The sequence below is a fragment of the Piliocolobus tephrosceles genome, chromosome 11 (assembly GCF_002776525.5).
Source record: "Piliocolobus tephrosceles isolate RC106 chromosome 11, ASM277652v3, whole genome shotgun sequence".
NCBI classification, from domain to species: Eukaryota; Metazoa; Chordata; class Mammalia; order Primates; family Cercopithecidae; genus Piliocolobus; species Piliocolobus tephrosceles.
This window is the reverse complement of record NC_045444.1, coordinates 73,554,188-73,582,153: the sequence shown is the minus strand read 5'-3', so window position 1 is coordinate 73,582,153 and position 27,966 is coordinate 73,554,188. Positions and strand designations below refer to the sequence as shown.

The 27,966-nt window shown below is 33.5% G+C and overlaps 1 protein-coding gene across 2 annotated transcripts in view; it reads left to right on the top strand.

Moving 5' to 3' along the window:
* TFPI (tissue factor pathway inhibitor) overlaps window positions 1-27,966 on the top strand; it is a 96,228-nt gene that overhangs the window by 52,820 nt on the left and 15,442 nt on the right. For both annotated transcript variants that reach the window (XM_023212399.2, XM_023212400.2), the window contains 5 exons: window positions 839-961; window positions 7,854-8,051; window positions 21,204-21,242; window positions 24,626-24,802; window positions 25,395-25,487. In XM_023212399.2, the coding sequence (XP_023068167.1) occupies window positions 841-961; window positions 7,854-8,051; window positions 21,204-21,242; window positions 24,626-24,802; window positions 25,395-25,487 (628 nt within the window). In that variant the 5' untranslated portion in view covers window positions 839-840. The remainder of the gene's footprint in view (window positions 1-838; window positions 962-7,853; window positions 8,052-21,203; window positions 21,243-24,625; window positions 24,803-25,394; window positions 25,488-27,966) is intronic.

Sequence of the window (27,966 nt, the reverse complement as noted above, 5' to 3'; positions counted from 1 at the left end):
TTCTTTCTTTCTTTCTTTCTTTCTTTCTTTCTTTCTTTCTTTCTTTCGCTTTTTTGGCTATAGATCTTTAAACAAGGTTGAAACAGGTAAATTCCCACTCTCCTATTGAAATCTGTTTCCCTTAGAGTGTAAAGTGATGGCTTATTACTTAGAGTCACTTTTCTGTGAAACTCTTTTGAATCAGATAACGCCCTAAACTGGGGAATAATGAACTGGGAAAAAGGACTAACTCGAATGTCAGACACTTCTTTTGTCTGCTGTTTTGGCTGTCTGCTGTCTCATAGAAAATCTGGTTAGGAAATTGATGTAAATAATGTATTTTTTAAAGGAAACAAAGATGAAAATTCTGAAAATGTGTTTCCTTTTTAAAAGAAGAACTAGAGTAGAGGTAAAGATAAGCCAGGAATTAAAAGTTGCATTAAAGAAGTAATAGAAAAATGCCTAAATAATTATTAGTTCTGACTAAGAAAGAATAGCTGTGTGAAAGATGTAGAAAGTAAGATTGCACATGGAAATGGACTTTAATATATACTTCACCATATCGATCAGCATTTACCCATGTCTCTCAATTACTGTCCTTTTTATTTATATTTTCAAAGTTGAAATATGACCTGTTTGCTTGAATATTAATAAATATATGCACTGAATGTGTTTGCCGATAATTCTGAATACTACATATATATTTTAAGTATGACTCATTGAGTAAGCGCAGAGAAATGTATGTGTATACACATAAAATGTCATAGGCATATGAAGTACGAATACGATGTTTACTGGTCTCTAAATGAGTCCATATTAACACTTTATTTATTTGATATGTATGGGTTCTGTATTTCAGAGATGATTTACACAATGAAGAAAGTACATGCACTTTGGGTTTCCATATGCCTGCTGCTTAATCTTGCCCCTGCTGCTCTTAATGCTGATTCTGAGGAAGATGAAGAATACACAATTATCACAGGTAAAATATTAGAAGCATTTATCTTTTTAAGCTAGTTAAAGCTCTCAATTTTAATCTAAAAAATCTACCATATTTTTCCATTGTAGAGGGAAATTAGTTTTTATTGAAGTGATATTTTTCTTTGGAAATTTATTATACCTAGTGTGTGTGTGTGTGTGTGTGTGTGTGTGTTAAACAGTCCAAAACCAAGTAACTTTAGCTGAAAGACTTCTCTCTTTTTTTCAGCACACAATATTAAACACTGGAGTAGCTCTGGGCTATTGCAAGGAGCAAAATGTTGTAAAAGCAATTCCCTATGACATTTGATGCTACCCTTTGGCTAGGAAAAGTGTGAGGAAGAAAGTGAACTTCAAACATCTGAGTTTTCAGCTATTCTCTTTCTTCCCCATATTTCCAAAATAACTTCCCAGTCAAGACTAATTTCAAAATTTCTTCCCCATATTTCCAAAATAACTTCCCAGTCAAGACTAATATAAAAATCTAGTCAACCAGGACACCAAAGGATCTAGTAATGTAAGTTAGATCTAATCCCACAAAATTCTGTGTCTAAAAATGATAATATTAAAAATAAAAAATAGAGCATGGAGAAGACTGTATGGTGTGGATATATACCTTTATTAAAGTAACATTTTGTGGCAAATTAGTAACTGTTGACAGAAATCTCAAGCATTGGTATTAATGAGAGAATATTAAACAAAATGATAGCTTATTTTTGTATAGCAGTTTAAGATGTAAAAAGATTTCCATAAATGTATTCTTATTTGATACCTCTAATAGCTCTTTAAAATGACTGTGTTCAGTGTACTTTAATAAAGTGTGAATAAATACCTCTGGGCCTGAAACTGTGGAAGGTGCTAGAGAAGCAGGTATGGCTGAGATGAGGTGCTCAAGAATCTCGCTGCTTCCTAGGGGAGTCTGAACGGTGGACAGTTTATTTCCGTATAATGTAGTAAACAAAGTGACAGAAGCATGGAGAGTGCTGCTGTTGATGGGAAAAGGAAGGAGATTCATTCAAGCTTGGTTTTTTGAGGGCTCTGCAAAGGGAATTCATGTTATAAAAATTTCCTAGAGGCCGGGCGCGGTGGCTCACGCCTGTAATCCCAGCACTTTAGGAGGCCGAGGCGGGCGGATCACGAGGTCAGGAGATGGAGACCATCCTGGAGAACACGGTGAAACCTGTCTCTACTGAAAATACAAAAAAATTAGCCGGCATGGTGGCGGGCACCTGTGGTCCCAGCTGCTGGGGAGGCTGAGGCAGGAGAATGGCGTGAACCCGGGAGGCGGCGGAGCTTGCAGTGAGCCCAGACCGTGCCACTGCCCTCCAGCCTGGGCCACAGAGAAAAACTCCGTCTTAAAAAAAAAAAAAAAAAAAAAAAAAAATTCCTAGAGATGAAACATTACTAAGTAAAAACCCTCATGTGCCTTTTTGAAAATAGGAATTTGGACATTATGAGTTTCAATTCCTCATTCAGCTTTTTTCTCAAAAGTTTATGGGTTAAAATTCGAACATTCCGGAGGTTACAGAAACAAGGAAGGTGGAGGATAAAATGAGTCCTAACAGGGAAAAAAACAGACAACCTCACTTGTGGGAAGTGAGAAGCAAATCAATCCAAGTGTTCCCTGTTTTGTCCCAGTCCAATTCTCCTCAATTGGACTGAGAAAATGAATACTGGATAACCAGGAAGTTCCTGAAATTGTTGCAGCTGCTGCCATAGTCAATCAATAATCCAGAATTAAGTCATCAGTAATTAAGCCAGAATTTAAAATTACTATAAGCTTCCAAACTTAGGTGGATAACAAATAATTTTGATATTTAAGCTAGACGTAAAGACCTCTTCACCAGCTAGTTGCAGTTTTATCTAGTTTTGTTTTGCTTTTGTTTAAAATAAATTTTTATAATAACCCAATCTCACATCTGAAAAATTCTATTTTGGAGATACAATTTATCCCATGGTGCTAAGGTCATAACATCATTTTATAGAAGTATATTATTTAATTGAAATAAGGTAATCATTAATAGAAAAATGCATCAAATTTTATTGCTTCTCTCACAAGTAAATAGTAGGTTTTTTTTTATCAGTCCAATCAACAGGGAGGATAATCTATAATTAACTTCTAGATAAGACAAAAATGATAATAAAAATAGTGGTGATAAGCTTTTTAAAACAATTCCATTGGGCTAGAAGAGAGAAAATTAAGAGTGAACATTTAATGAAAGGCAAGTATCTTTTGTAGGATTTAGAATCAGACAGACCTGAGTTTGCAGGTGCAGTTTGCCACCTAGTACCTTTGTGAGACTGAATAAGTTATTTAAACTTTCTGACTCCCAGTGTCCTAAGCTGTAAATGAATAATTTAAATAAGTGATTTTCTATGGTTTTTATATAAAAAGTGGAAAAGCGTCTGGCACATTTTCTGACACGGAGAAGATAAAGTGTACATGTTTGTTCTTGCCTGCCAGGAAAAAAAAAAAAAAAAAATCAAATTATTTAATTAGAGGCAAGCAGCATGTGGATTCTTAGATGGTAAGTTACCTGAAAGCCCTAGATTCGCAAACAAGTTCCAAGAGGATGAATATTCTTACAGTCGAGGGCATGACATGTTTTCAGGCAGCAAATATAGTAAGCCCTCTATCCAACATCCCAGGACATGGGGCAGGGGGCGGGGAGGGGAAGGCAGGATTGTAACTTTTAGACTACGAGACATAAAATTCATGACATCGAATGCGAATGATTTAATGTAAACCATAATTCTATTTATATGGATGGATCAGATTAAATTCCTTTTACATTGCCCTGTATGTGTTTTGCTTTCTCATGACTGCTGGAAGTTAATGATTACCTCTGTAAACATTTCCCTCAAGTCTCAATTTCAAGTCTCAGGAAAGTTATCGCTGACCCCTTCAGGCTAATTTAGGTATCCTACCGTTCACTCGCACAACACCCAGGACTTTCTGAATATTTGCATAAGTCCTTAGTGTCTATATGCTCCATGAACAAGGGGCTGCTGTCATCTAATTTACTGTCATATCTGTAGTGACAGTACAGTGTCTGACACATGGTCAATACACAATTATTCACATTCAAAAGGGTTTTTTCAAAATAAGAAATGAAAATCAAGGCAGATTTCCATCCCTTTTGGGTGGAGTGGCATGGCACTGTGGGTCACACAGCACACCTGGCCATTGCTTGAGTCCAGGGATGCTGTGCTTAGATCACTGCAAGATCACTGCACAAAGAATATTCTAACACAGGATTTCTATAAGAAATACATTAAAGTGTGAATAAAGACAAACAATCACCTAATAATTAACAAAATATAATTCATAAAAGTTAATATTTAGTGTTTCTCCTAGAAAATTTCTATAAAAGTATCACCTACTTCTATTATTGAAACCATTTTTAGTTTCATAAAGGTGAATGTTTGAAAATAAAGGCTGTTAATTGAGTGGAAATTATATAATTAAAACTGTATGCTTGATCCAAATGCTAGTTTAGGAATCTCAGTCACATATCTGTGACAATATCATGCAGTTATTAAGAATGTGTGAGATAGCTGTTGTAAAACCATATGAGGATCAATTTTAAACCCATCATTTATGGTATGAATATCAGTCATTTACTTAATTTCTGCAATGCTATTTTATAATTTATAAAATGAAGATAATAATGCTTAACTCAGTAGGTGGTTATGATCATTCAAGGGTACAGTTACAAAAATGTCAAGAATATTGTAATTACTCAGTGAGCAACATTAGCTATTATTGCTAGGTACTACTACAGCCAGTTTATCAGCTTTTGCCTTTGTGGTGCACTGCCACCACCTGCTGGCGAAATTACTAAATACCAGATTGGACTTAGGGTGACTGTATTTTTAATGCAGAAAATGGAAAAAAGATTTAGCTTGATGATAAACCCTATCAAATATATTAAAAATAAAAAGTAGAGAAATCACCAAATAGTATCTGATAAAAATTATTGATTTTAAAAAATGACTTTTCTGAATATACATGGCAACTCATGTATTAGGTAAAGTTCCCTGTGTTTTGCAGATACAGATTTTTATTTAAGTTTTCTATCTGAAACACTGCCTCAATAACATGTCTCCAAATTTCTAAAGTAATGTTAACTTGGGACTGAATGACATCACATTATATGAGAATTTCTACAGCAATTCGAGATAATGGTATACAGCTGTAAAATTAAAAATGCCAGAATATTTTTATTCCTGCTTTGTTAATTGAAATTATGTGAATTCTGGGGTCCAATATTTAAAAAACTAATTGGTCACATTTTTATTGGTTTCAAAACAAACATGTCTAGAGTTCAGAAACTCACGATACGAAATTCGATGATACTTGTTGTGGTGTGGGCCTGCTGTAAGTGAGATGCACCACTTAGGGTCTTCACACCAACTTTTCCTGTTTCTCATAACAACTCAAAATGTCAGCTCGGCATTCTAAAATCCTTAAGTAAAGACAAAAATATATAAACAGTATTTACAATTATTCATAAATGTGCCACTCAGAAAAAAAAGTCAATGATTTTTAAATTTAAACTGACAATTATAACTTCAGTGATAGAGAAAATATGTTTTAACAAGTCATTTGGGTTGATACATTTTTCTATTTTTAGGAAGTATTTTAGCAATCCTCAATTATATTTATGTTATGAATTTCTATTAAAAAAAGTACTTGTGTATCTAATATAAGAAAAATGGAGAATTTTACCATGAAGTATTCATATTTGTAGGTACCAGAAACTCTCTATATGCCTGAGAGATCTTCTAAAGCAAATTATCATATTTTAGATAAATTCATCAACATAAAATGTTAAAGGATTTGAAAAAAAAAGAAATGACATTTAAACTTGTCAATGTTCACCAATATTTCTTAACTCATTTTGATAAAATTATTTATATATAGACTATAGATATTTATTGGATTTAGTGACACTGTTATTGGTTTAAAATTATTTTCAAAATCATGTCGGTAAACACAAACATTACATTTTGTCAATTGAAAATAACTCCAGAGAAATTTGAAGACACACAAATACATATGTGCATAAAACTCAACTTTAGTTAAAGGTTTGATCAACATTCTTACTTGCTAATTAGCTATTTTATGACAACTGTGTTTGGTACTGAAACTATCCCTCTTTCATAATAGTTTTCTGTCATATGTTATTCTAACTTAACAAATTCTAGACCTGAAAAACATACTCTTCTATCAGTTCTGTCAGTTCAATTTATTTCAATTGAAAAAAAACAACTGACCAAATAGATCGAAGTAATGAGATGGTATTATGTAAATTTAACTAGAATTTTTAAAAATTGAAAGCAGTGTTAGTAGTTGAGATAAAATTTACATGTTCAAAAATAATTAGTGTCACATGAATCAAACAGCATGAAAATGCCAACTTATGTATAGAAAACTGTATTTTTAACCTTTCCAAGATTGTAAATACTACCTACAATTTTATGACTCATATAAAAAATTAACAATATCATTTCAATCATTTTGTTACAAAGAGTTTTATCATTACTAAAATAAAACTAATACTTGCTATGAATTCAAAACTGATGATTAGAATAATAATATATTATGGGTGGAATGCGAGTAATAAAATTATCTAATTTAACTTTTATTATATGCATATTTTCTCTTTCAAAAAATTCACCTTTTGAAATTACAGGAAATTTAAAACAAATTTCTTTTGAGACAATCATACTCCAAAAACTTATCCTGTATTTTATGCTTTAAAAATATTTTATGTGAAAATATTAATGTCTCATCCATTCATTTTTTTGTTGTTGTTAAAAGTAAACTATTTTAGAATGCATGAAAACACTTTTTTTCAAGATATTTGTACTCATCTGTTTAATTTAATATAATATTGCTGCCCCCTAGAGGAAAAATTGGTTTAGGTCATTTATTGGTTTCAATATTCCCCATAAGAGATTAATAATCAATTGCCAAAGACATAGAAAATACATAGACTCAATATGCAGAAAATATTCAAGAAGTATTATATGGCATTTTTGTCATTATTCTTTTGGTTGCACCACCCACAGTTTTCAGTGTCTATCTTTACTGGTAAACAAATATAACTTATTTAATATTAGGCTTGTATTAATTTTATTGGACTTGAAAAAAATAAAATGTTTAAAAAATCTATTTGAGTTTCCTCTATTTGTATGCCCACTCCCAGGATAGAAAATTCTGTTATGAAAATTAGTAGCTAAGTATTTAAAGAAAAAATATATAATTTGAAGTCAAAAGAATTGCCTCATTCTATTTAAAACATAGAAAGCATTATTTACATTATTTCAGCATTATTAAAACCCAAGGATGGTATGATAAGTTAAAAAAAAAAGCACCATGAAGTATATTTTTCATAACATCAAACACATAAATTTTCATAAATAGGGAATTGTTTAATATAGTGTTATATACATATGTGTGTGTGTGTGTGTGTATATATATATATATATGAATGTGAATATGCTGTTGCTTTTAAAGAGTTGTTTTATGTGTAAAAAGTGAAACAAGTGTGGGTTAAGGAGAGAAATTCAAAGAACTGTCCACCAGCTGAGTTAAAAGAAGAGGTCTATTGGGGACACATCCACTTGAATGCAGTTGCCTTACAACTACTACTCAATTCCCTCCCAGTTCGGTTGGTATGATTTAAGCAATACCTCTCTAACAAGAGTCTAGAAGTTGTGTCTCATTTGGTGAATTTATTAACTTTATCTACAATTTTGGTAACTATCTTATCAGCATGTTTTATTGCACTTTTCCTTAAAATCAGGATATATTAAAGAGGAAATAAAGAACATCATTATAGTGTTGATGGAGATTACATGTTATATCTTTTATTTTTACCTTCTAGATACTGAGCTACCACCACTGAAACTTATGCATTCATTTTGTGCATTCAAGCCGGATGATGGCCCATGTAAAGCAATCATGAAGAGATTTTTCTTCAATATTTTCACTCGACAATGTGAAGAATTTATATATGGGGGATGTGGAGGAAATCAGAATCGATTTGAAAGTCTGGAAGAGTGCAAAAAAGTGTGTACAAGAGGTAGGTTTCTGGGAATCCTTATTACTCAAGACCCTTTACGGCTATTGAGTCTAATTATGGATTTGATAATTTAGGGAGAAAAGCAATTTCATGCTATTTTAATATTTCCAAGGAATCTTTTATTTCCACATTTTCAGACTTTCAGGGAAGTCTAAAAACATTTAAGGAAAATGATAATTCTGAATTGTACCATGAAATACCCATATTTATAGGTACCAGAAACTCTCCATGTGCCTCAGAGACATTTTAAAGCAAATTATCAAATTTTAGATAAGGTCAGCTTGCACATTCAACTATCATTTTTCATTTTTTCATATCAGTGAATTACAAAATATATGAGGCCTCATTTATTGTCTTACACTCTTCTCCATAATAAAGACAGAAGAAAACAACCTCAACTCATGTTCACAGAATTGTGAAGTATTTTTGAAATAAAGTGGGTGTAATTCAGTCTCCCAGACTTGTAATCTCAGCTGGCAGAAGAAAAACTGTTAGTTACATTGATTTAGTCTTTCCTTTGTCAACACAATGGTATCATCTCTGTCTTCTCTCAAGATCATGAATCTGGAAACTGAAGCTCTATGGCTCTTGTTAGAAAATTGTAAGCTGCATGAAATAGTAGAACTATATATGAAATTTAAGGGTTTTTTTTATTATTGGAACCTTGAAATACTACAGGAAATAAAAATAGAATACCATAGAAAAGAAAAATCATCCCTGATGACCCTTGTGGACTTTACTAAATCCAATGTTTTATATTAATATTACTAAGTTATAAATTTCAAAAGGATGTCATATTATATTAAACTTTTATTCTACATTAATCCTACTAAAATTTAACTTGTTTTGCAAATTTTGCTAATTACCTTATTGTAATTTTATACAATAGATTAATAATTTTATACAATGCAATTTTATACAATATAAAAAGAAGATTTTATATCTTCTCACTAAGATAAATTACAAATAATTACTGAAAAAAGTTTTGAATTTTTTTTAAATCTCAGGTTATTCTTCCAAATTGTAAGTTACTCAAGGGATAGAATAAGCTGAGTTGCTTTTATTTCCCTAGTTTCTAGCCCAATATTCTACCATAGCATGTTCGTAGAGCTGACTGGATACAATTGAGGTGATACAGAAATGATATCTCTGGTTAGTAACACTAGATGTCTTGTTTTTTGCCAATCAGGCAGCTCTGCATTCGCACTCTGTTACTGCTTTCTAAATACCTTTTACTAAACAGCCTTGGCATCATGGTGCTCTTGGCCTGTGGGAAAACCTCAGTGTGGTGAAAAGAGTGAACTTCTCTCCTCTGTGACTCTGTAAGATGTTTTGTTGTGTGCTCCAGAGCTGAAAGAAGAGAATAGACATGAATATATTTCCTTAACCTCACAGCACTGATTTCTGTTTCCTCTCCATAGATGCCCTAGGAATGTTACTAACACAGTTTAGGCAGCTCAGTGGTTCTCAGTGGTGCCTTTGGTTTTGTGATTGCTTGGTCTTTTTCCATTCATCACAGATTTCTATACCCCATTTTCTTCCATACATATTGGGCCAAGTATCCTTTTGTGTTGAGTTGAGAATTATTCTTAGTTGTCAGTACCTTGGCTAGAAGCCTGGTTGCCTCATTCTTTTTAATCCCCACTCTTTCATTTAGCAGGTGATTTATTTTCATCAACTGGCCTCTTCTTTGAAATACATACCTGTTCTTTTTATATATGTGTATAGTTCAAGTCTTATGGTTTATCACTGTGCAAAAGTTACTCTTTTCTTTAAAGGTTAGTCAATGTAATCATTTTGCTCACCAGTGATAGCCTTGCTTATCATCATTTAAAATATCATTTCTGGCTAGCATGTAAATGTAACTCTCTTACCCCCATCTCCTCATTATCTATCAAAAGTCACTTGAGGCTGGGTGCAGTGGCTCACACCTGTAATCCAAGCACTGTGGGAGGCCGAGGCGGGTGGATTACCTAAGGTCAGGAGTTTTAGACCAGCCTGACCAATATGGTGAAACTCCATCTCTACTAAAAATACAAACATTGGCTGGGCATGGTTGCATGTGCCTGTAGTCCCAGCTACTCAAGAGGCTGAGACAGGAGAATTGTTTGAAACCAGGAGGTGGATGCTGCAGTGAGCTGAGATTGTGCCACTGCACTCCAGCTGTGCAACAAAGAAAGACTCCATGAAAAAAAAAGTCACTTGCCATTATAGTATGAATGTCTGAGTGTTTTATACAGCAGACTACTGATAAGGATATAGCTGGTATATAGAAAAAATATGGCTAGACTTTTAAAAATGCACCTAGGGAGAGAATTTAATCTGCAGCCATTATGGACAAATAGAACAAGACTTTCTCTCCCAACATAAAGAACTATAAAACTGGGCAAAATGTAAAAAACTACTGTTTGCAAACATTGAACAAAAGGCAGTGTAGGATTGTGACCTCTGGGAGAAGGTAAATACATATGATGAGCCCTGCAATCTCCACTGCTTCCTGTGTGAAGGCATTCAAAACCGCCATTATAGTAAGAAAACCCAAGTACAGCATGGTGGTCTCTCTGAAGAGAGGAGATGGCTGTTAGAGATTAGAAAGTGAAAGTGGTTGTGGTTTTCTAACAGTGTGTGTTATATGGTTTTGCTCTGTATCGCTACCCAAATATCATCTTGTAGCTCCCATAATTCCCATGTGTTGTGAGAGAGACTGCTGGGAAATGATTGAGTCATGGGGGACAGGGCGGGGGGCAGGTGGTCTTTCCCATGCTATTCTCGTGGTTGTGAATGGGTCTCACATGATCTTATGGTTTTAACAAACAGGAGTCTCTGCATAAGCTCTCTCTTTGCCTGCCGCTGTCCATGTAAGATGTGACTTGCTCACAGTAAATTGGTACCAGTAGAATGGGGTGTTGCTGAAAAGATACCTGAAAATGTGGAAGTGACTTTGGATCTGGGTAACAGGCAGAGGTTGGAACAGTTTGCAGGACTCAGAAGAAGACAGGAAAATGTGAGAAAGATAGGAACTTCCAAGAGACTTATTGAAAGGCTTTGACAAAAATGCTGAGAGTGATATGAATGATAAGGTCCAGCCTGAGGTGGTCTCAGATAGAGATGAGGAACTTGTTAGGAACTGGAGCAAAGCTGACTCTCATGTTTTAGCAAAAAGACTCACAGCATTTTGCCCCTGCCCTAGAGATTTGTGGAATGTTGAACTTGAAGAAATGATGTAGAGTATTTGACAGAAGAAATTTCTAAGCACCAAAACATTCAAGAGGGGACTTGGGTGCTGTTAAAGGCATTCAGTTTCAAAAGGGAAACAGAAAATAAAAGTGTGGAAAATTTGCAGCTTGACAAGGCAAGTGAAAAGGAAATTACATTCTCAAAATGTCCCTGTCTGACAGCTTTGAAGAGAGTAGTGGTTCTCCCAGCACACAGTTTGAAATCTGAGAACGGACAGCTTCATAAGTGAAGGAGAAATAAAATCCTTTGCAAACAAGCAAATGCTGGGAGATTTTGTCACCACTAGGCCTGCCCTACAAGGGCTCCTAAAGGAAGCACTAAACATGGAAAGGAACAACTGGTACCAGCCACTGCAAAAACATGCTAAATTGTAAAGACCATTGATGCTAGGAAGAAACTGTATCAACTAACGAGCAAAATAACCAGCTAACATCATAATGACAGGATCAAATTCACACATAACAATATTAACCTTAAATGTAAATGGGCTAAATGCTCCAACTAAAAGACACAGACTGGCAAATTGGATAAAGAGTCAAGACCCATCAGTGTGCTGTATTCAGGAGAGCCATCACACATACAGAGATACACATAGGCTCAAAATAAAGGGATGGAAGAAGATCTACCAAGCAAATGGAAAACAAAAAAAGGCAGGGGTTGCAATCCCAGTCTCTGATAAAACAGACTTTAAACCAACAAAGATCAAAAGAGACAAAGAAGGCCATTACATAATGGTAAAGGGATAAATTCAACAAGAAGAGCTAACTATCCTGAATATATATGCACCCGATACAGGAGCACCCAGATTCATAAAGCAAGTCCCTAGAGACCCAAAAAAGAGACTTAGACTCCCACACAATGATAATGGGAGACTTTAACACCCCACTGTCAACATCAGACAGATCAACGAGATGAAAGTTAACAAGAATATCCAGGAATTGAACTCAGCTCTCCACCAAGTGGACCTAATAGACATCTACAGAACTCTCCACCCCAAATCAACAGAATATGCATTCTTCTTAGCACCACATCTCACTTATTCCAAAATTGACCACATAGTTGGAAGTAAAGCACTCCTCAGCAAATGTAAAAGAACAGAAATTATAACAAACTGTCTCTCAGATCACAGTACAATCAAACTAGAACTCAGAATTAAGAAACTCACTCAGAACCACACAACTACATGGAAACTGAACAACCTGCTCCTGAATGACTACTGAGTATATAACTAAATGAAGGCAGAAATAAAGATGTTTTTTGAAACCAATGAGAACAAAGACACAACATACCAGAATCTCTGGGACATATTTAAAGCAGTGTGTGGAGGGAAATTTATAGCACTAAATGCGCACAAGAGAAAGCAGGAAAGATCTAAAATTGATACCCTAACATCACAATTAAAATAAATAGACAAGTAAGAGCAAACACATTCAAAAGCTAGCAGAAGGCAAGAAATAACTAAGATCAGAGCAGAACTGAAGGAGATAGAGACACAAAAAACCCTTCAAAAAATCAATGAATCCACGAGCTGGTTTTTTGAAAAGATCAACAAAATTGATAGACTGTTAGCAAGACTAATGAAGAAGAAAAGAGAGAAGAAAATAGATGCAATACAAAATGATAAAGGGGATATCACCACTGATCCCACAGAAATACAAACTACCATCAGAGAATACTATAGACACCCCTACGCAAACAAACTAGAAAATCTAGAAGAAATGGATAAATTCCTGGACACATACACCCTCCCAAGACTAAACCAGGAAGAAGTTGAATCCCTGTATAGATCAATAACAGACTTTAAAATTGAGGCAATAATTAATAGCCTACTAACCACAAAAAGTCCAAGACCAGACAAATTCACAGCCGAATTCTACCAGAGGTACAAGGAGCTGGTACCATTCCTCCTGAAACTATTCCAATCAATAGAAAAAGAGGGAATCCTCCCTAACTCATTTTATGAGGCCAGCATCATCCTGACACCAAAGCCTGGCACAGACACAACAAAAAAAGAGAATTTTAGACCAATATCCCTGATGAACATTGATGCAAAAATTCTCAATAAAATCCTGGCAAACTGGATCCAGCAGCACATCAAAAAGCTTATCCACTGTGATCAAGTGGGCTTCATCCCTGGGATTCAAGGCTGGTTCAACATATGCAAATCAATAAATATAATCCAGCATATAAACAGAGCCAAAGACAAAAACCACATGATTATCTCAATAGATGCAGAAAAGGCCTTTGACAAAATTCAACAGCCCTTCATGCTAAAAACTTAATAAATTAGGTATTGATGGGACATGTCTCAAAATAATAAGAGCTATTTATGACAAACCCACAGCTAATAATGTACTGAATGGGCAAAAACTGGAAGCATTCCATTTGAAAACTGGCACAAGAAAGGGATGCCCACTCTCACCACTTCTATTCACCACAATGTTGGAAGTTCTGGCCAGGGCAATCAGGCAAGAGAAAGAAATAAAGGGTATTCAATTAGGAAAAGAGGAAGTCAAATTGCCCCTGTTTGCAGATGACATGGTTTTATATTTAGAAAATTCCATCATCTCAGCCCCAAATCTCCTCAAGCTGATAAGCAATTTCAGCAGTCTCAGGATACAAAATCAATGTGTAAAAATCACAAGCATTCTTATACACCAGTAACAGATAAACAGAGAGCCAAATCATGAATGAACTCCCATTCACAATTGCTTCAAAGAAAATAAAATACCTAGGAATCCAACTTAAAGGGATGTGAAGGACCTCCTCAAGGAGAACTACAAATCACAGATCAACGAAATAAAAAAGGACACAAACAAATGGAAGAACATTCCATGCTCATGGATAGGAAGAATCAATATTGTGAAAATGGTCATACTGCACAAGGTAATTTATAGATTCAATGCCATCCCCATCAAGCTACCAATGACTTTCTTCATAGAATTGGAAAAAAGTACTTTAAAGTTCATATGGAACCAAAAAGGAGCCCGCATTGCCAAGACAATCCTAAGCCAAAAGAACAAAGCTGGAGGCATCACGCTACCTGATTTCAAACTACTACAAGGCTACAGTAACCAAAACAGCATGGTACTGGTACCAAAACAGAGATATAGACCAATGGAACAGGACAGAGTCCTCAGAAATAATACCACACATCTACAACCATCTGCTCTTTGACAAACCTGACAAAAACAAGAAATGGAGAAAGGATTTCCTGTTTAGTAAATGGTGCTGGGAAAACTGGCTAGCCATATGTAGGAAGCTGAAACTGGATCCCCTCCTTATACCTTATACAAAAATTAATTCAAGAGGGATTAAAGACTTAAATGTTAGACCTAACACAATAAAAACCCTAGAAGAAAACCTAGGCAATACTATTTGTGACATAGGCATGGGCACGGACTTCATGTCTAAAACACCAAAAGCAATGGCAACAAAAGCCAAAATTGACAAATGGGATCTAATTAAACTAAAGAGCTTCTGCACAGCAAAAGAAATTACCATCAGAGTGAACAGGCAATCTACAGAATGCGAGAAAATTTTTGCAATCTACTCATCTGAGAAAGGGCTAATATCCAGAATCTACAAAGAACTCAAACAAATTTACAAGATAAAAACAAACAACCCCATCAAAAAGTGCACAAAGAATATGAACAGACACTTCTCAAAAGAAGACATTTATGCAGCCAACAGACACATGAAAAATGCTCATCATCACTGGCCATCAGAGAAATGCAAATCAAAACCTCAATGAGACACCAGCTCACACCAGTTAGAATGGCAATCATTAAAAAGTCAGGGAACAACAGGTACTGGAGAGGATGTGGAGAAACAGGAACACTTTTACACTGTTGGTGGGACTGTAAACTAGTTCAACCATTGTGGAAGACAGTGTGGTGATTCCTCAAGGATCTAGAACTAGAGATACCCTTTGACCCAGTCATCCCATTACTGGGTATAAACCCAAAGGATTATAAATCATGCTGCTATAAAGACACAGGGACACATATATTTATTGCGGCACTATTCACAATAGCAAAGACTTGGAACCAACCTAAATGTCCATCAGTGATAGATTGAATGAAGAAAATGTGGCATATATACACCATGGAATACTTACTATGCAGCCATAAAAAGGGATGAGTTCATGTCCTTTGTAGGGACATGGGTGAAGTTGGAAGCTATCATTCTTAGCAAACTATAACAAGGACAAAAAAACAAACACCGCACGCTCTCACTCATAGGTGGGAATTGAACAATAAGAACACTTTGACACAGGTTGGGGAACAACACATACCAGGGTCTGTTATGTGGTGGGTGGAGTGGGGAGGGATAGCATTAGGAGATATACCTAATGTAAATGACGAGTTAATGGGTGCAGCACACCAATATGGGACATGTATACATATGCAAAAAACCTGCATGTTGTGCACGTGTACCCTAGAACTTAATGTATAATAAAATAAATAAATAAATAAACAAGATAGAAAAAGAAAAAATAAGGAAAAAAACAAAATTATATTCTCTGAGGAAAAATTCAAGCTAGCTGCAGAAATTTGTATAAGTAACAAGGACCTGAATGTTAATCACCAGGACAATGGGAAAAATGTCTCTAGGGCATGTGAGACCTTTGTGCCAGCTCTTCCCATCACAGACCTGGAGGCTTATGAGGAAAACGTGGTTTCCTGGACTAGGGCCCAGAGTCCCTGTGCTGTGTGCAGTCTAGGGACTTGGTGCCCTGTGTCCCAGCCACTCCAGCCATGATTGAAAGGGGCCGATGCAGAGCTAGGGCCAGAGCTTCAGAGGGTGCAAGCCTCAAGCCTTGGCAACTTCCACATGGTATTGAGCCTGAGAGTGTGCAGAAGTCAAGAATTGAGGTTTGGGAACCTATATCTAGATTTCAGATGATGTATGGAAACGCTTGGATGCCCAGATAGAAGATTGTTGCTTAGGTGGGGCTCTCATGGAGAGCCTCTGCTAGAGCAGTGCAGAAGGGAAATGTGGAGTCAGACCCCCTACACAGATTCCCTACTGGGGCACTGCCTAGTGGAGCTGTGAGAAGAAAGTGACTGTCCTCCAGGCCACAGAATGGTAGATCCATCGACAGCTTACACGATGCGCCTGCACATTTCAAAACTGATCATGCCTTCCCAATAGTCCCCCAAATTCTTAACTCATTTCAGCATTAACTCAGAAGTCCACAGTCCAATGTCTCATCTGAAACAAGGCAAGTCCCTTCTGCCTATGAGCTTGTAAAATCAAAAGCAAGTTAGTTACTTCCTAGATACAATGGGGGTACAGGCATTGGGTAAACACAGCTGTTCCAAATGGGAAAAATTGGCCAAAACAAAGGGTCTACAGGCCCCATGCAAGTCCAAAATCCAGTGGGGCAGTCCAATCTTAAAGCTCCAAAATGATCTCCTTTGACTCCATGTTTCAAATCCAGGTCACACTGATGCAAGAGGTGGGCTCCGATGGCCTTGGGCAGCTCTGCCTCTGTGGCTTTGCAGGGTACAGCCTCCCTCCTGGCTGTAACACTTATTTACAGCCAACTGTTCTTTGACAAAATCAGCAAAAACATACAGTGATGAATGGGCACTCTATTCAATAAATGGTGTTGGGAAATTGGATAGCCACATGCAGAAGAATAAAACTGGAACAATGTCTCTTGCCTTATGCAAAAATTAACTCAAAATGGATCGATGACTTAAATGTAAGACCTGAAACTATAATAATTCTAGAGGAAAATCTGGAAAAATCTCTTCTACATATTGACCTAGGCAAAGAATTTATGACTAAATCCTCAAAAGCAAATGCAAGAGAAACAAAAATTGACAAATGAGAGTTAAAGTTGACCACAAGTAACTTAAATTAAAAATATTCTGCACAGACAAAGAAATATCAGAGTGAACAGATAACCTAAGGAATGAGAAAAGTATTTTCAAATTGTGTATTGGACAAAAGACTAACATCTAAAACCTACAAGTAACTCAAACAATTCAACAAGAAAATAACAAACCATTTAAAAAATGGACAAAGGACACAAAAAGGTATTTTTCAACAGAAGCATATACGCAGCCAACAAACATATGAATAAAGGCTGAAAATCACTAATCATCAGACAAATACAAATTAAAACCACAATGAGATACCATATTACACCAGTCAGAATGGCTATTAGTAAAAGGCAAAAAATAACAGATGTTGAAGATTAGGAGAAAAGAGAATGCTTATACATTGTTGCTGGAAATGTAAATTAGTATAACCTCTATGGAAAACAGTATGGAGATTTCCCAAAGACCCAAAAAATAGAACTACCATTTGTTCCAGCAATCCCAGTACTGGATATCTACCCAAAAGCAAATAAATCATTATATAAAAAAGATAACTATACTTGTATGTTTAGCACAGCACTATTTACAATAGCAAAAATATAAAATCAACAGAAGTGTTTATTAGCAGATGATTGGGTATAGAAAATGTGATATTTGTATATATACATATTCCCCAAGGAATACTACTCAGCCCTTAAAAATAAAATCATGTCTTTTATAGCAGCATGGATGGAATTGGAGGCAATTATCTTTTTTTTTTTTTTTTTTTTTTTTTTTAGTAGAGACGGAGTTTCACCGTGTTAGCCAGGATGGTCTCGATCTCCTGACCTCGTGATCTGCCCGTCTCGGCCTCCCAAAGTGCTAGGATTACAGGCTTGAGCCACCGCGCCCGGCCTGAGGCTATTATCTTAAGTGAAATAACCAGAAACAGAAATTCAAATACCACGTGTTCTAATTTATAAGTGTGGGGTAGATAGTGTGTACATGTGAGCATAGTAGAATAACAGACAAATAGACAATGGACACTCAGAAAAATAAGAGGATGAAAGTGGACTGGGGAATGAGAAACTATCTATCTAACGGTTACAATGGACACTATTTGAGTTATGGTTACACTAAAATCCACGTCACCACTATGCAATGTAACCACATAACAAAATTGTACTTCCAACCCCTAAATCTATGAAAATAAAAAAGAAATAAATTTTTAAAAAGAAAAAATAAAGAACCGAAAGAGAAAAAAAAAGTGCCAATCAGTAATCTACTTCTTAAAATAAGCGCTTTTCAAATCAACATTATCTGGGGAAATTTATTCCTGGTAGAGCAGCAGTACAATTAGTATTAAAGGATTTAGAATTAAAGCACACAGGAAGGAAGGAGAAAAATATGAGATTATTGTTGTAAAGTTCTGCGGTTTCTACAGGTAACAATGGCATACATTACTTGACACTAGACTGTAATGGATTAGTACATTCTAATCTTTAAAGCAACCATTAAAAACATGGAATAAGCAGAAATAACAAATAGGTCCATAATGAAGATGAAATTATTATTAAAATACCCAATTACAGGCATTCTAAAGAAGACATGAACAGAGGGAAACAGAAACAAAGAAGAAATGAGAAACAGAAATCAAATAGTGATATTTGTACTCAACTCTAATGTAATTAGAGTTGTAACGTATCAACTCTAATGTAATTAGAGTTGTAATATATCAACTCTAATGATAATTAGATTAAATTAAAATTTAATAGTCCAGTCACTCCAGCTAAAAGGTAGATATTATCACACTGTATGCAAAAATAAATCAAGAACTAACTAACTGCATGTTGTCTATAGGAAAGGCCCTTTAAAAATAAAGACAGAGTGATTAAAAGTGAAAGGATGGAAAAAGATATAATATGTAAGCACTAATCATAAGAATGATTAGTAAAAGTAGACTACAGAATAAGATATACTACCAGGTGGAAAGAAAGATATTTATAATAGAGTCCATTAATAAAAAAGACACAACAATCCTTAATGTCTATGTGCATGGTCCTAATTATAAAACTCCAAAATTTTTAAAGAAAAAATTGGCAGAAGTCAGAGTGTACAATTCCTCAGTTCAGTTTACATAGTCCAAGACACCTTTTTTTCAGTAATTGACAAAAAAAGTAAACGACAATCACTAAGGATATAAAAGATTTGAACAACACTCTCTACCAACTTCACATAAGTGGTATTTATCTAACACTCTCCTTGCACACCCAGATGAACATATCATTGTTTACATCTGGCACACTTTTGAATGGATTTAGAAACAAAAATCAGTAAGTCAGTTTGAGGTATAAATACCATATGCCAGTGTGTGTCAACCAAATGCAAATTTGGGGATGTTTTTGTTGTCAGTCTTACATTTTAATATTCATAATGAAATATTAAAACAAATTCGTATAAGTTGAAATTCAAAAAAGTACTAGAATGGAAATTAGTCTAACATTCTCTCATTGCTCGTTAAAAAGCATTGTTAAATGGTTTGTCCTGCCTAAATCTAAGAAAACTCGATAATTTGCTATAAATCTTTTTCAACTATTAATTGCTTTCATACTGCTATTGCCATACAAATTATCATGTCCAAGGTTATTATTATTAGATTCCTCAAAGATAATTATTGGTAATATAGATACACTTAAAATTCTAGTGTGCTAAACCACATTGAGTTAGTTGGCATGTATATTACCTGAATTAATCCTATTGAGAATGTAACAGCAAACAAAATAGACGTTCTTTCAAAAATTGTATTAATCAAGCATTTATATATTCCCACCCTATGACTATTGTCAATAGGTAAATCACAAATGAAAGACGTTTAGTGTTCTAGTCTTATGTACTTATTATATGTATACATTTCTTTCTCCTTATCAATTAAATCATAACATATTAGTTTTATATCTAAATATTTTAATGTCAGAGTATATGACAGTCTACAATCTAGTTGAAAACATTAATATGAAGTTGGTTAGTTGCAGTGAAAGCAAAGTAAACCAAACAACTTACTTCAACAGATGCGGCAATACATATACACACACACACACCTCTTTTTCTTAAAAGGCTATTGAATAAAACATAGTACAATTCTAAAAGAAGTTTGGGTCCATTAGTTTCCCTTTCATAGACATTTTACTCTCCATAGAAGAATTAACTATTTCAAGAAAAAAAGGATGATCCTGTTGCTAAAAGAGGCTTATAACCCAATTCATATTATTTCTCTCATTCTTTCTTCCTTCCTCTCTCTCGCTCCCTTTCTATCTCTCTGGTCATATAACTAATGGTAACCTGCTTTAACCAAAGCTTTTCTCTGTAAAACAAATGATTCCACAACAAAATAAATATGACTCAACTTTCCTAATGTCTATGCGAGCAAATTAAAACTTCATAGACTTATTTTTGTCAATTTAAATTTCATTACCTATCATTTAAATTAGAACTTAGAATTCATATTTGGAATATGGTAGGACAAAGACAACTAACATTCTAGTTTTAGAGGGAAATGATTCCGTTAATTCAAATGTTAAACCAAACAACCTGTCCTAGATGCCTTTTCTTCTCTACATTGGTAATAATAATGAAACTTGCGATTGGGTTGAGACAATGAAGCAAGGGAAAGAATAAGGAAAGGAAATAATTCTGGTTAATTTCACTTTTATTCCCAGGTATCTAACAAATTATTTTTATATGTAATGTAGGCTGCTTGAATTACTTTCACATTTCACATTTTTTAAATAATTGCTTTTAGTACAGATCTCCTGAACGGTAGACATAGTCACTATGAATTCTCAGCTTTGTAAGTGTGTTAGAAAGTTTTATCACAATTTCAAAAAAAAAAAAACTCTATTGAAATGAAGTGGCTTTATGGTTACAATAAATAGAAAAGATTAATTTTTAGAGAAAAGAAAAAGAAATTCAATTTTATTAAGACTTTCTATATAAGAATAATTTTAATCGTAATAAATGCATCACTCTTGTTTGTTAAATTCAAATTCATAGTATGACATCATAAATTGTGACAATTGATATTCATATATTCTTTTGATTACAGACAATGCAAACAGGATTATACAGACGACATTGCAACAAGGTGAATATTTATTTGTCTGTAAATTTGGAACATTTATATAAGGCATTTGGATATTCAACTTTTTGTTTTTTTGTTTCCTTGTTTGTTTTTTCTGGTTCTTGATTCAGTATAGATATTCAATTCTTAAGTTTCTCTGAGATTGATTTAAAAAACCCATAAAAGAGATTGATCATAAACACATATGAGAAATTGATCATGTCATTTTCGAAATGATTTATTATGTGTTTCAATGGACATAATCAAATTAGGAAAATATATGCATTATATTTGTCAGAGGAGGCTCCAAACACCATATTTACTCTAATTCTAATGTAGTATATTTAGTTTTAGTTCAATCATAGTCCAGAGCCACACATGCTATTTTAACATCTTCCAGATAGAGATTTAGATGTTTTGAGTCTTACTTTATTTCTCTGATCTCTAATCACTTGTTAATCTCAGCATTGTGTGGCTTTAGCAAGTTTCACCAAATATTCCCTGGAATGGATGTATGTGTCTTGAGTTGTCAACAGTTATACATGCAAAAGTAAGTGGAGATATTTAAAAATAAATATCTAGCATGTATGTGTATGTTTAATTGTGTAATTTAAATCATGTTATTTATTGTTTTTAGCTAAAAATAATTACTTTTTCACAAGCATATTAGCACAAGAAAGAATGGTATCAATGGATCAGGGAAACCAGCCTCTTTTTAATAAAGGTCTAGAAACTGATTTGGTCCAATTGTCAGTTATGGCATTTGCATTTCAATGAGAAAATATTGAACAAAGAGATAAAATAGTTTAACTCAGGACATGAAAGACCACAAAATTCAAAGTGCATTTAAATTTTATTTATTTTGATTTATTTATGTGGGAAATATTTGAAAATTTCTGTGACACATTGATAATCTTTAGGCCCAAATCACTGACCAGAATTGGAATCAGAATGTATAAAATAAAGATAATAGCAAAGTTTGTACAAGAAACATAAGTAAATGTATGTACTGACAATTTTAAAAAATAGGTTCCTGTAAATATTAAAATAATCTTGACAAAAATGTTTAGAACTTTCATTAAATGAAGGCTTTATCTGTAGTATCAAATAAAATAGCATATTTATAATAAAGAAGTGTTTGTCTACAAAGGGAAATAAATATTTTTGTGAAAGAAAATACCAAGCTTTAAATATTAGGACCTTTTACCAAAAACATAAAATTAGAAAAAAATTAAATACAGGTAACATTTTAATGTAAAATTATGCTATAAAGTGTGTATTTATAATTCAAAATTCAATCATTCCTAACTCATATTTTATATGAAAGTTAGAGAATAAAGCTGTGTTCACATGAATGTTAAAAATGCTTACATGCTAACACCTATTCATAACAAAGACTTGATCAATTTTGAGTTAGCTTTATATTATGCTTCCTAACATTGGGCCATTATAGATTTGAGATTTAATACAATCCCTTAGAAATAAAGTTTGGTCCAAGACAATTCCCAAGTGTTCAGACACAAACAAAAGTTGACAGTAATAATGCTGTAGCTTATCCAGTCTGCATTCTGTGTTACTCAATTTCAACTGAGCACCAACTTAGAGCAAGGGTTATGTATGCAAATTCAATAAGAAGGTTAATTTATTTACCTGAAGAAAATGGGAAATTAATTTCTTGATTTACAACTGTAGTTTAAACTGCAGGTCAAAAAAGAATTATTTTACATGTGTCTATTTTCAACTTTGTCTTCAAGTAAGTTCATGTTTCCCAATGTGGTTTCATATAAAAAATAGCAACTTTCAGTTTTACAGTTTATTGTTTGTTGTTGTTTTGTTTATTTTTAATTTTTGTGGGTACATATCAGGTGTATATATTTATGTACATGTACAGTGTCTTAATTATACTTATCAGCATAATTTGTTATACTTTTATGTTTTTATATGTAATATTTTTCCCACATCCACTTTTGGCAAACAAAGTTTTTGCATCCTCTGTTCAGATTATTTAACATTTCATTTAAAGTACACATTAAAACTAAAACAAATCATATGATAGTAATTCAATGTATTTTTTACCTTATAAAATGTTATAAAATTTTAAAGAATTGTTTTATTCCTTTCCCCCACATATTATTACACTTAACTAAACATCATAAAAACATTCATTTGGAAAAACAAGAGGCAAAACAGAAGAAACAAAGTTAACTTTCAAATTAATACATTGAAAAGTTACAGAAAATAGACTTTTAAAACTATATTATAGTAGTAAGTTTTACTTAATAAAATAACTTTTTAATAAGGAGTTGGTTCTTTTATAGATCTGCAACTGTTGCAGAAATCATTAACATTATTAAATACATGTTCTTTTTCATAGTAAAATACTTGTGGGTATTGCTTCCCTGACATAGAAGAACAAGTTGCTTTAAGATGAAAAAGGTTACCACAGTTCAATTTTGCCAATATGGTAATATACTTGCAGGAAAAAAATTGAAAAATTGGAATTTTGTTCTAAAAGTTCAAGCCAAATATGCCTGTGCACATAATAATTTTGAAAATTAGCTCACTTCTTTTCACAGTGCAGGCATGTAGACAGAGCTGGTGGTGTAGATCACAGTGGCACAACAAACTATGACAGCTGTGTTTAGCCTGCTTTGGAGCACTATCAAAGAAGAAGTTTTAGTCTTTTGCCAAAAGCCTCTCCAATCCTTGAACATGTATTTCCTTTCTGCCACTGCATTATTGAAGTCATTCCAATGACAAGAAGAAGGAAAAAATAAAATTAACACAGCAGTAGAGGATGTGCTACCTAGTACAGATATTAATTCCCGCATAAGAATTCAGGAACTTCTAAGGCTAGCCATGAAAACTTCATCCCCTCAAATCTTCTTTTTCAATTTTTAAGAATTTAAACCATTCTTTTTTTTTTAAAATTGTACTTTATGTTCTAGGGTACATGTGCACAATGTGTAGCTTTGTTAAGCAACACACTAAACTGCTTTTCCTGAGAAGCCACCCTCAATAACTTGAAATGTTCATAGACCTTTCCGAAATGTTAATACACATAAACATATTAAAAATAATTAAACCACATTTTTGCCATAAAGTTTTGTAATTTCAAAGCAAGAGTGGTACATGGTAAAATAATATTTTATTCCTTAAATTCGTAAAAAAAATGATAGTTAACTCTCTATTACTTTACAATGAGAAATTTAGAATTTGAAATGCCATTCCCAAAATAATGATAGATAATTTTAATAGTGTATAGCTGTGGATAAAGTTAGATTTTTACTTTTTAATTTTTATGCTTACTCCTTAAATAACTTAGCCAGTTATTTATAAATTTTATTAAAATCAGTAATTTATTTACACAAAAGCATATTGCCTTCTGACATTTTTATAATTTCTAGAAAAGCCAGATTTCTGCTTTTTGGAAGAAGATCCTGGAATATGTCGAGGTTATATTACCAGGTATTTTTATAACAATCAGTCAAAACAGTGCGAACGTTTCAAGTATGGTGGATGCCTGGGCAATATGAACAATTTTGAGACACTGGAAGAATGCAAGAACACCTGTGAAGATGGTTGTAAGTTTATTTCTCATTTCATTTTAGTACATTTATAGGCATTCTTTTAAAACTAAGGCATCTCAGATCATATTCAAGCTTACTCAGATTTTGTTTTAGCCATGCAAATGAAGATATGTATTCATTAAATGTGAGATTTGTGACTATAGTTTTTTAAAAAGCATAGAAAATTAAGAAATTATTTTCATAGATCTAATTCTTTTTATGTTGCATTATTTAATTTTTCTTCCTGAGAATACTGCAGTACAATTTTGGCGCAATAGAATTGTTGAAATCTTTCACATTTATACAAATATGAGAGCAAACAGTTAATGAAAACTACCACCTAAAATCAATTAGTTTTATCTGCCTGTAACATTGATTAAAGGGATGACTTAAACATTAACTGTCATGCTTTTTTGACCAAGAACTACAGTTACTCATGAAAGTATTACCTTACAATATATTTAAAGATTCACTGTTTGCTAATTTAACATAGCAATGTGAATGAAATTGCCAGAAGTCTGCTTTATTATCTGTTGTATGCTTCATGAGTCCAAATATGAGATTGTGACAATGTTTATCTATTTTAATTGGCTGTATTTTTTTCCAGTGAATGGTTTCCAGGTGGATGATTATGGAACCCAGCTCAGTGCTGTGAATAACTCCCAGACTCCACAATCAACCAAGGTTCCCAGCTTTTTTGGTAAGAATCTTGTGGATTTTATTGCTTCCAGGAAACTATTATCCTGGTACCAATGAAGTGGATTGTGTATTAGAAGTATGTCTTTAAATATACGTATACCTGTGTTGTTGCTTAATAATGTGTTTGTTGAAATACTGAGATTCAAATTGTTCAAGAGATTTAATCTCATAAAAGCAACAATTTTCCTAATCTATTTTAAAATATGCTTTGAAGTAAGCTTTTGATTATGTATCACATGAAAAACTTTCATATGATATTTAGCTCTATGCCAAATTTATTTTGTAAAACAACACTAGGAATTATCAGCCTCGGTGTAAGATGGTAAATCATTTTACTGGCACAGCAGTGCATCAAAGGCAGTCTAAAGTGCTTTTAAAGTCAATATAGCCCTAGGCAAGGTCTCTGGTGTTACTCAGAGGACAGATTAGAAATGGATTGAATAACCATGCCTAAATGTTTATGTCACTCTGGAGGGAATTTTTTTTGAATTCTTCAGGACTCTTTTTTATGTTCTTGTCCGTTAACTTATTCATCAGATTTAAATGAATATACAGAAAATATTTCCACAAAATGCAGAGCTGAGAAAATAGTGAAAATACTGCAAAACATAATCAGGAACCACAAATATCTGGGCAGTTAGAAATAACATAAAAAGCTAAAAATTACCAGTGTAAAAATATAAGATCCTAGCTAAATTATAAAAAGTACATGTTCTTATTCAGATATTTAAGATTTTGCTTAGAAGTAGTCCATGTGAACATGTCAAATGTAAACTTGGCATATTTATATATAAACTTAGCCTGAGTGTAAGGAATTCTGTAACTATTAAAATTGCAATCTTAGGATTAAAATAATAATAAAAAAAAGAAACATAGTGTTTGGGCCAGGAATTATATACCTTGGCCATTTATCAGAATCAGATTGGCTTTGAGCTACTCCTCTTTACAGCAAACAAACAAACGAGCAACTAAGCAAGCAAGCCAACAGAATGCAAACAAAACTCCTGCCCAGGTGGATTTGAAGCATTAAAATGTTGACTCCGACTTATCTAGAAAGAGTCTGTGAATGTTCCGCTGAGTCCCACAGTGATCTAATCATTTGTGGATCTTGCTTCAGCACTGAATGTCACACCTTGGAAATCACAAGGAGGATTTGAAACATGATTAAAGAGGAAATGGAAAGTGTAAAGAGATGTGAGATCTACGAGGGAGCATAATATGTGCTTTTAATAATTGAAACACTATTATGTGAAAGGAGAATTAAGTTCTCTGTATGCCTTACCCTTTAGTCCTGCCTATTTCAGACCCTCCCCAGATCCCCATCCGCATCCTCCCTTATCCCCCTCAACCCAGCCTAAGCACGAGGATTAATGTGTGAGAGCTGAAGTATAAATACCTTTCTATAATATGTTTCTTTCTTATGTGAGATCTTAAAAAATTGATGGCTGTCTCAGGGATTAATATATTCCCTAAATTGTAGGCATTCGATAAGTGTTCAATTAGCACTTAAGAGGTCATTAAGGGAATGCAGGCTTTCAGTGGGAGTTGGAAAGTACGATATATTCAAAATGGCTTCAGGCCCTTACATTCAATAGGTAGAGCAGTGAATTGAATGCCAGATGAACTTGAGTCTAATTTTTAAATACTACTTCGTTTGTAAAAATCAATACCTTTGTGATTCTGATTTTTTTATCTGAAAAATTAAGTACTATCATTTCATTGTTTCTTTATGTCTTTCCAGCTTTATATTTTTCACTCATATTTTGTTTTATTCAGTTAAGTATTATATTTTCAAAAGCACATTGAATCTTACTGCTGTAAAAGAAAATTTACAATGACGAAATTATTAACAGGTTTAAATGTACATGTGACACAGTATATCACAAGTACAAGAAATGTATGAAATCAGTTTGCAACATGTTTGAATATTTTTGTTTGAATTATTTTACCAATTCAAGTGGAGATCTGCAGTCATTTATCATTAAAATGAGTAGAGTAGGCTAGGGAATAGTTTTGACTTAAATTTTTCGAAGCATAAAATTTAAAATATTTGGTAAGCATACTACCAAATTAGAAAGGACAAAATGAAAATAAGTGTGAGAAAGTAATATTAATAAGTTTTAAATGGCCTCTGATATGTGTCTTCTTTAGTTTATTATGTAGATCCACATTGAAAATTGTAACAAACAAATAAATGCTTGTAAAAGCAAATTATTAACTAAGTAAGCAGTAAGAATTGACAACATGAATTTAAAAGAAAATAATATTAACAATAATTTATTCAGAATAATAGACATTTAAGGAATAATATTATCATAACTGCATTTAAAATTAGGGCAAATGTCTCCTTTATTTGTCTAGAAAACTTTTATTTTTTTATTGTGTATATTGGCCTCAAAATCAACATTCCTCCAGCCAATTTGATCAATTTTCCTCTTTTTCTAGGAGCATAATGTATTTTTTTCTCCTTCCTTCCTTCC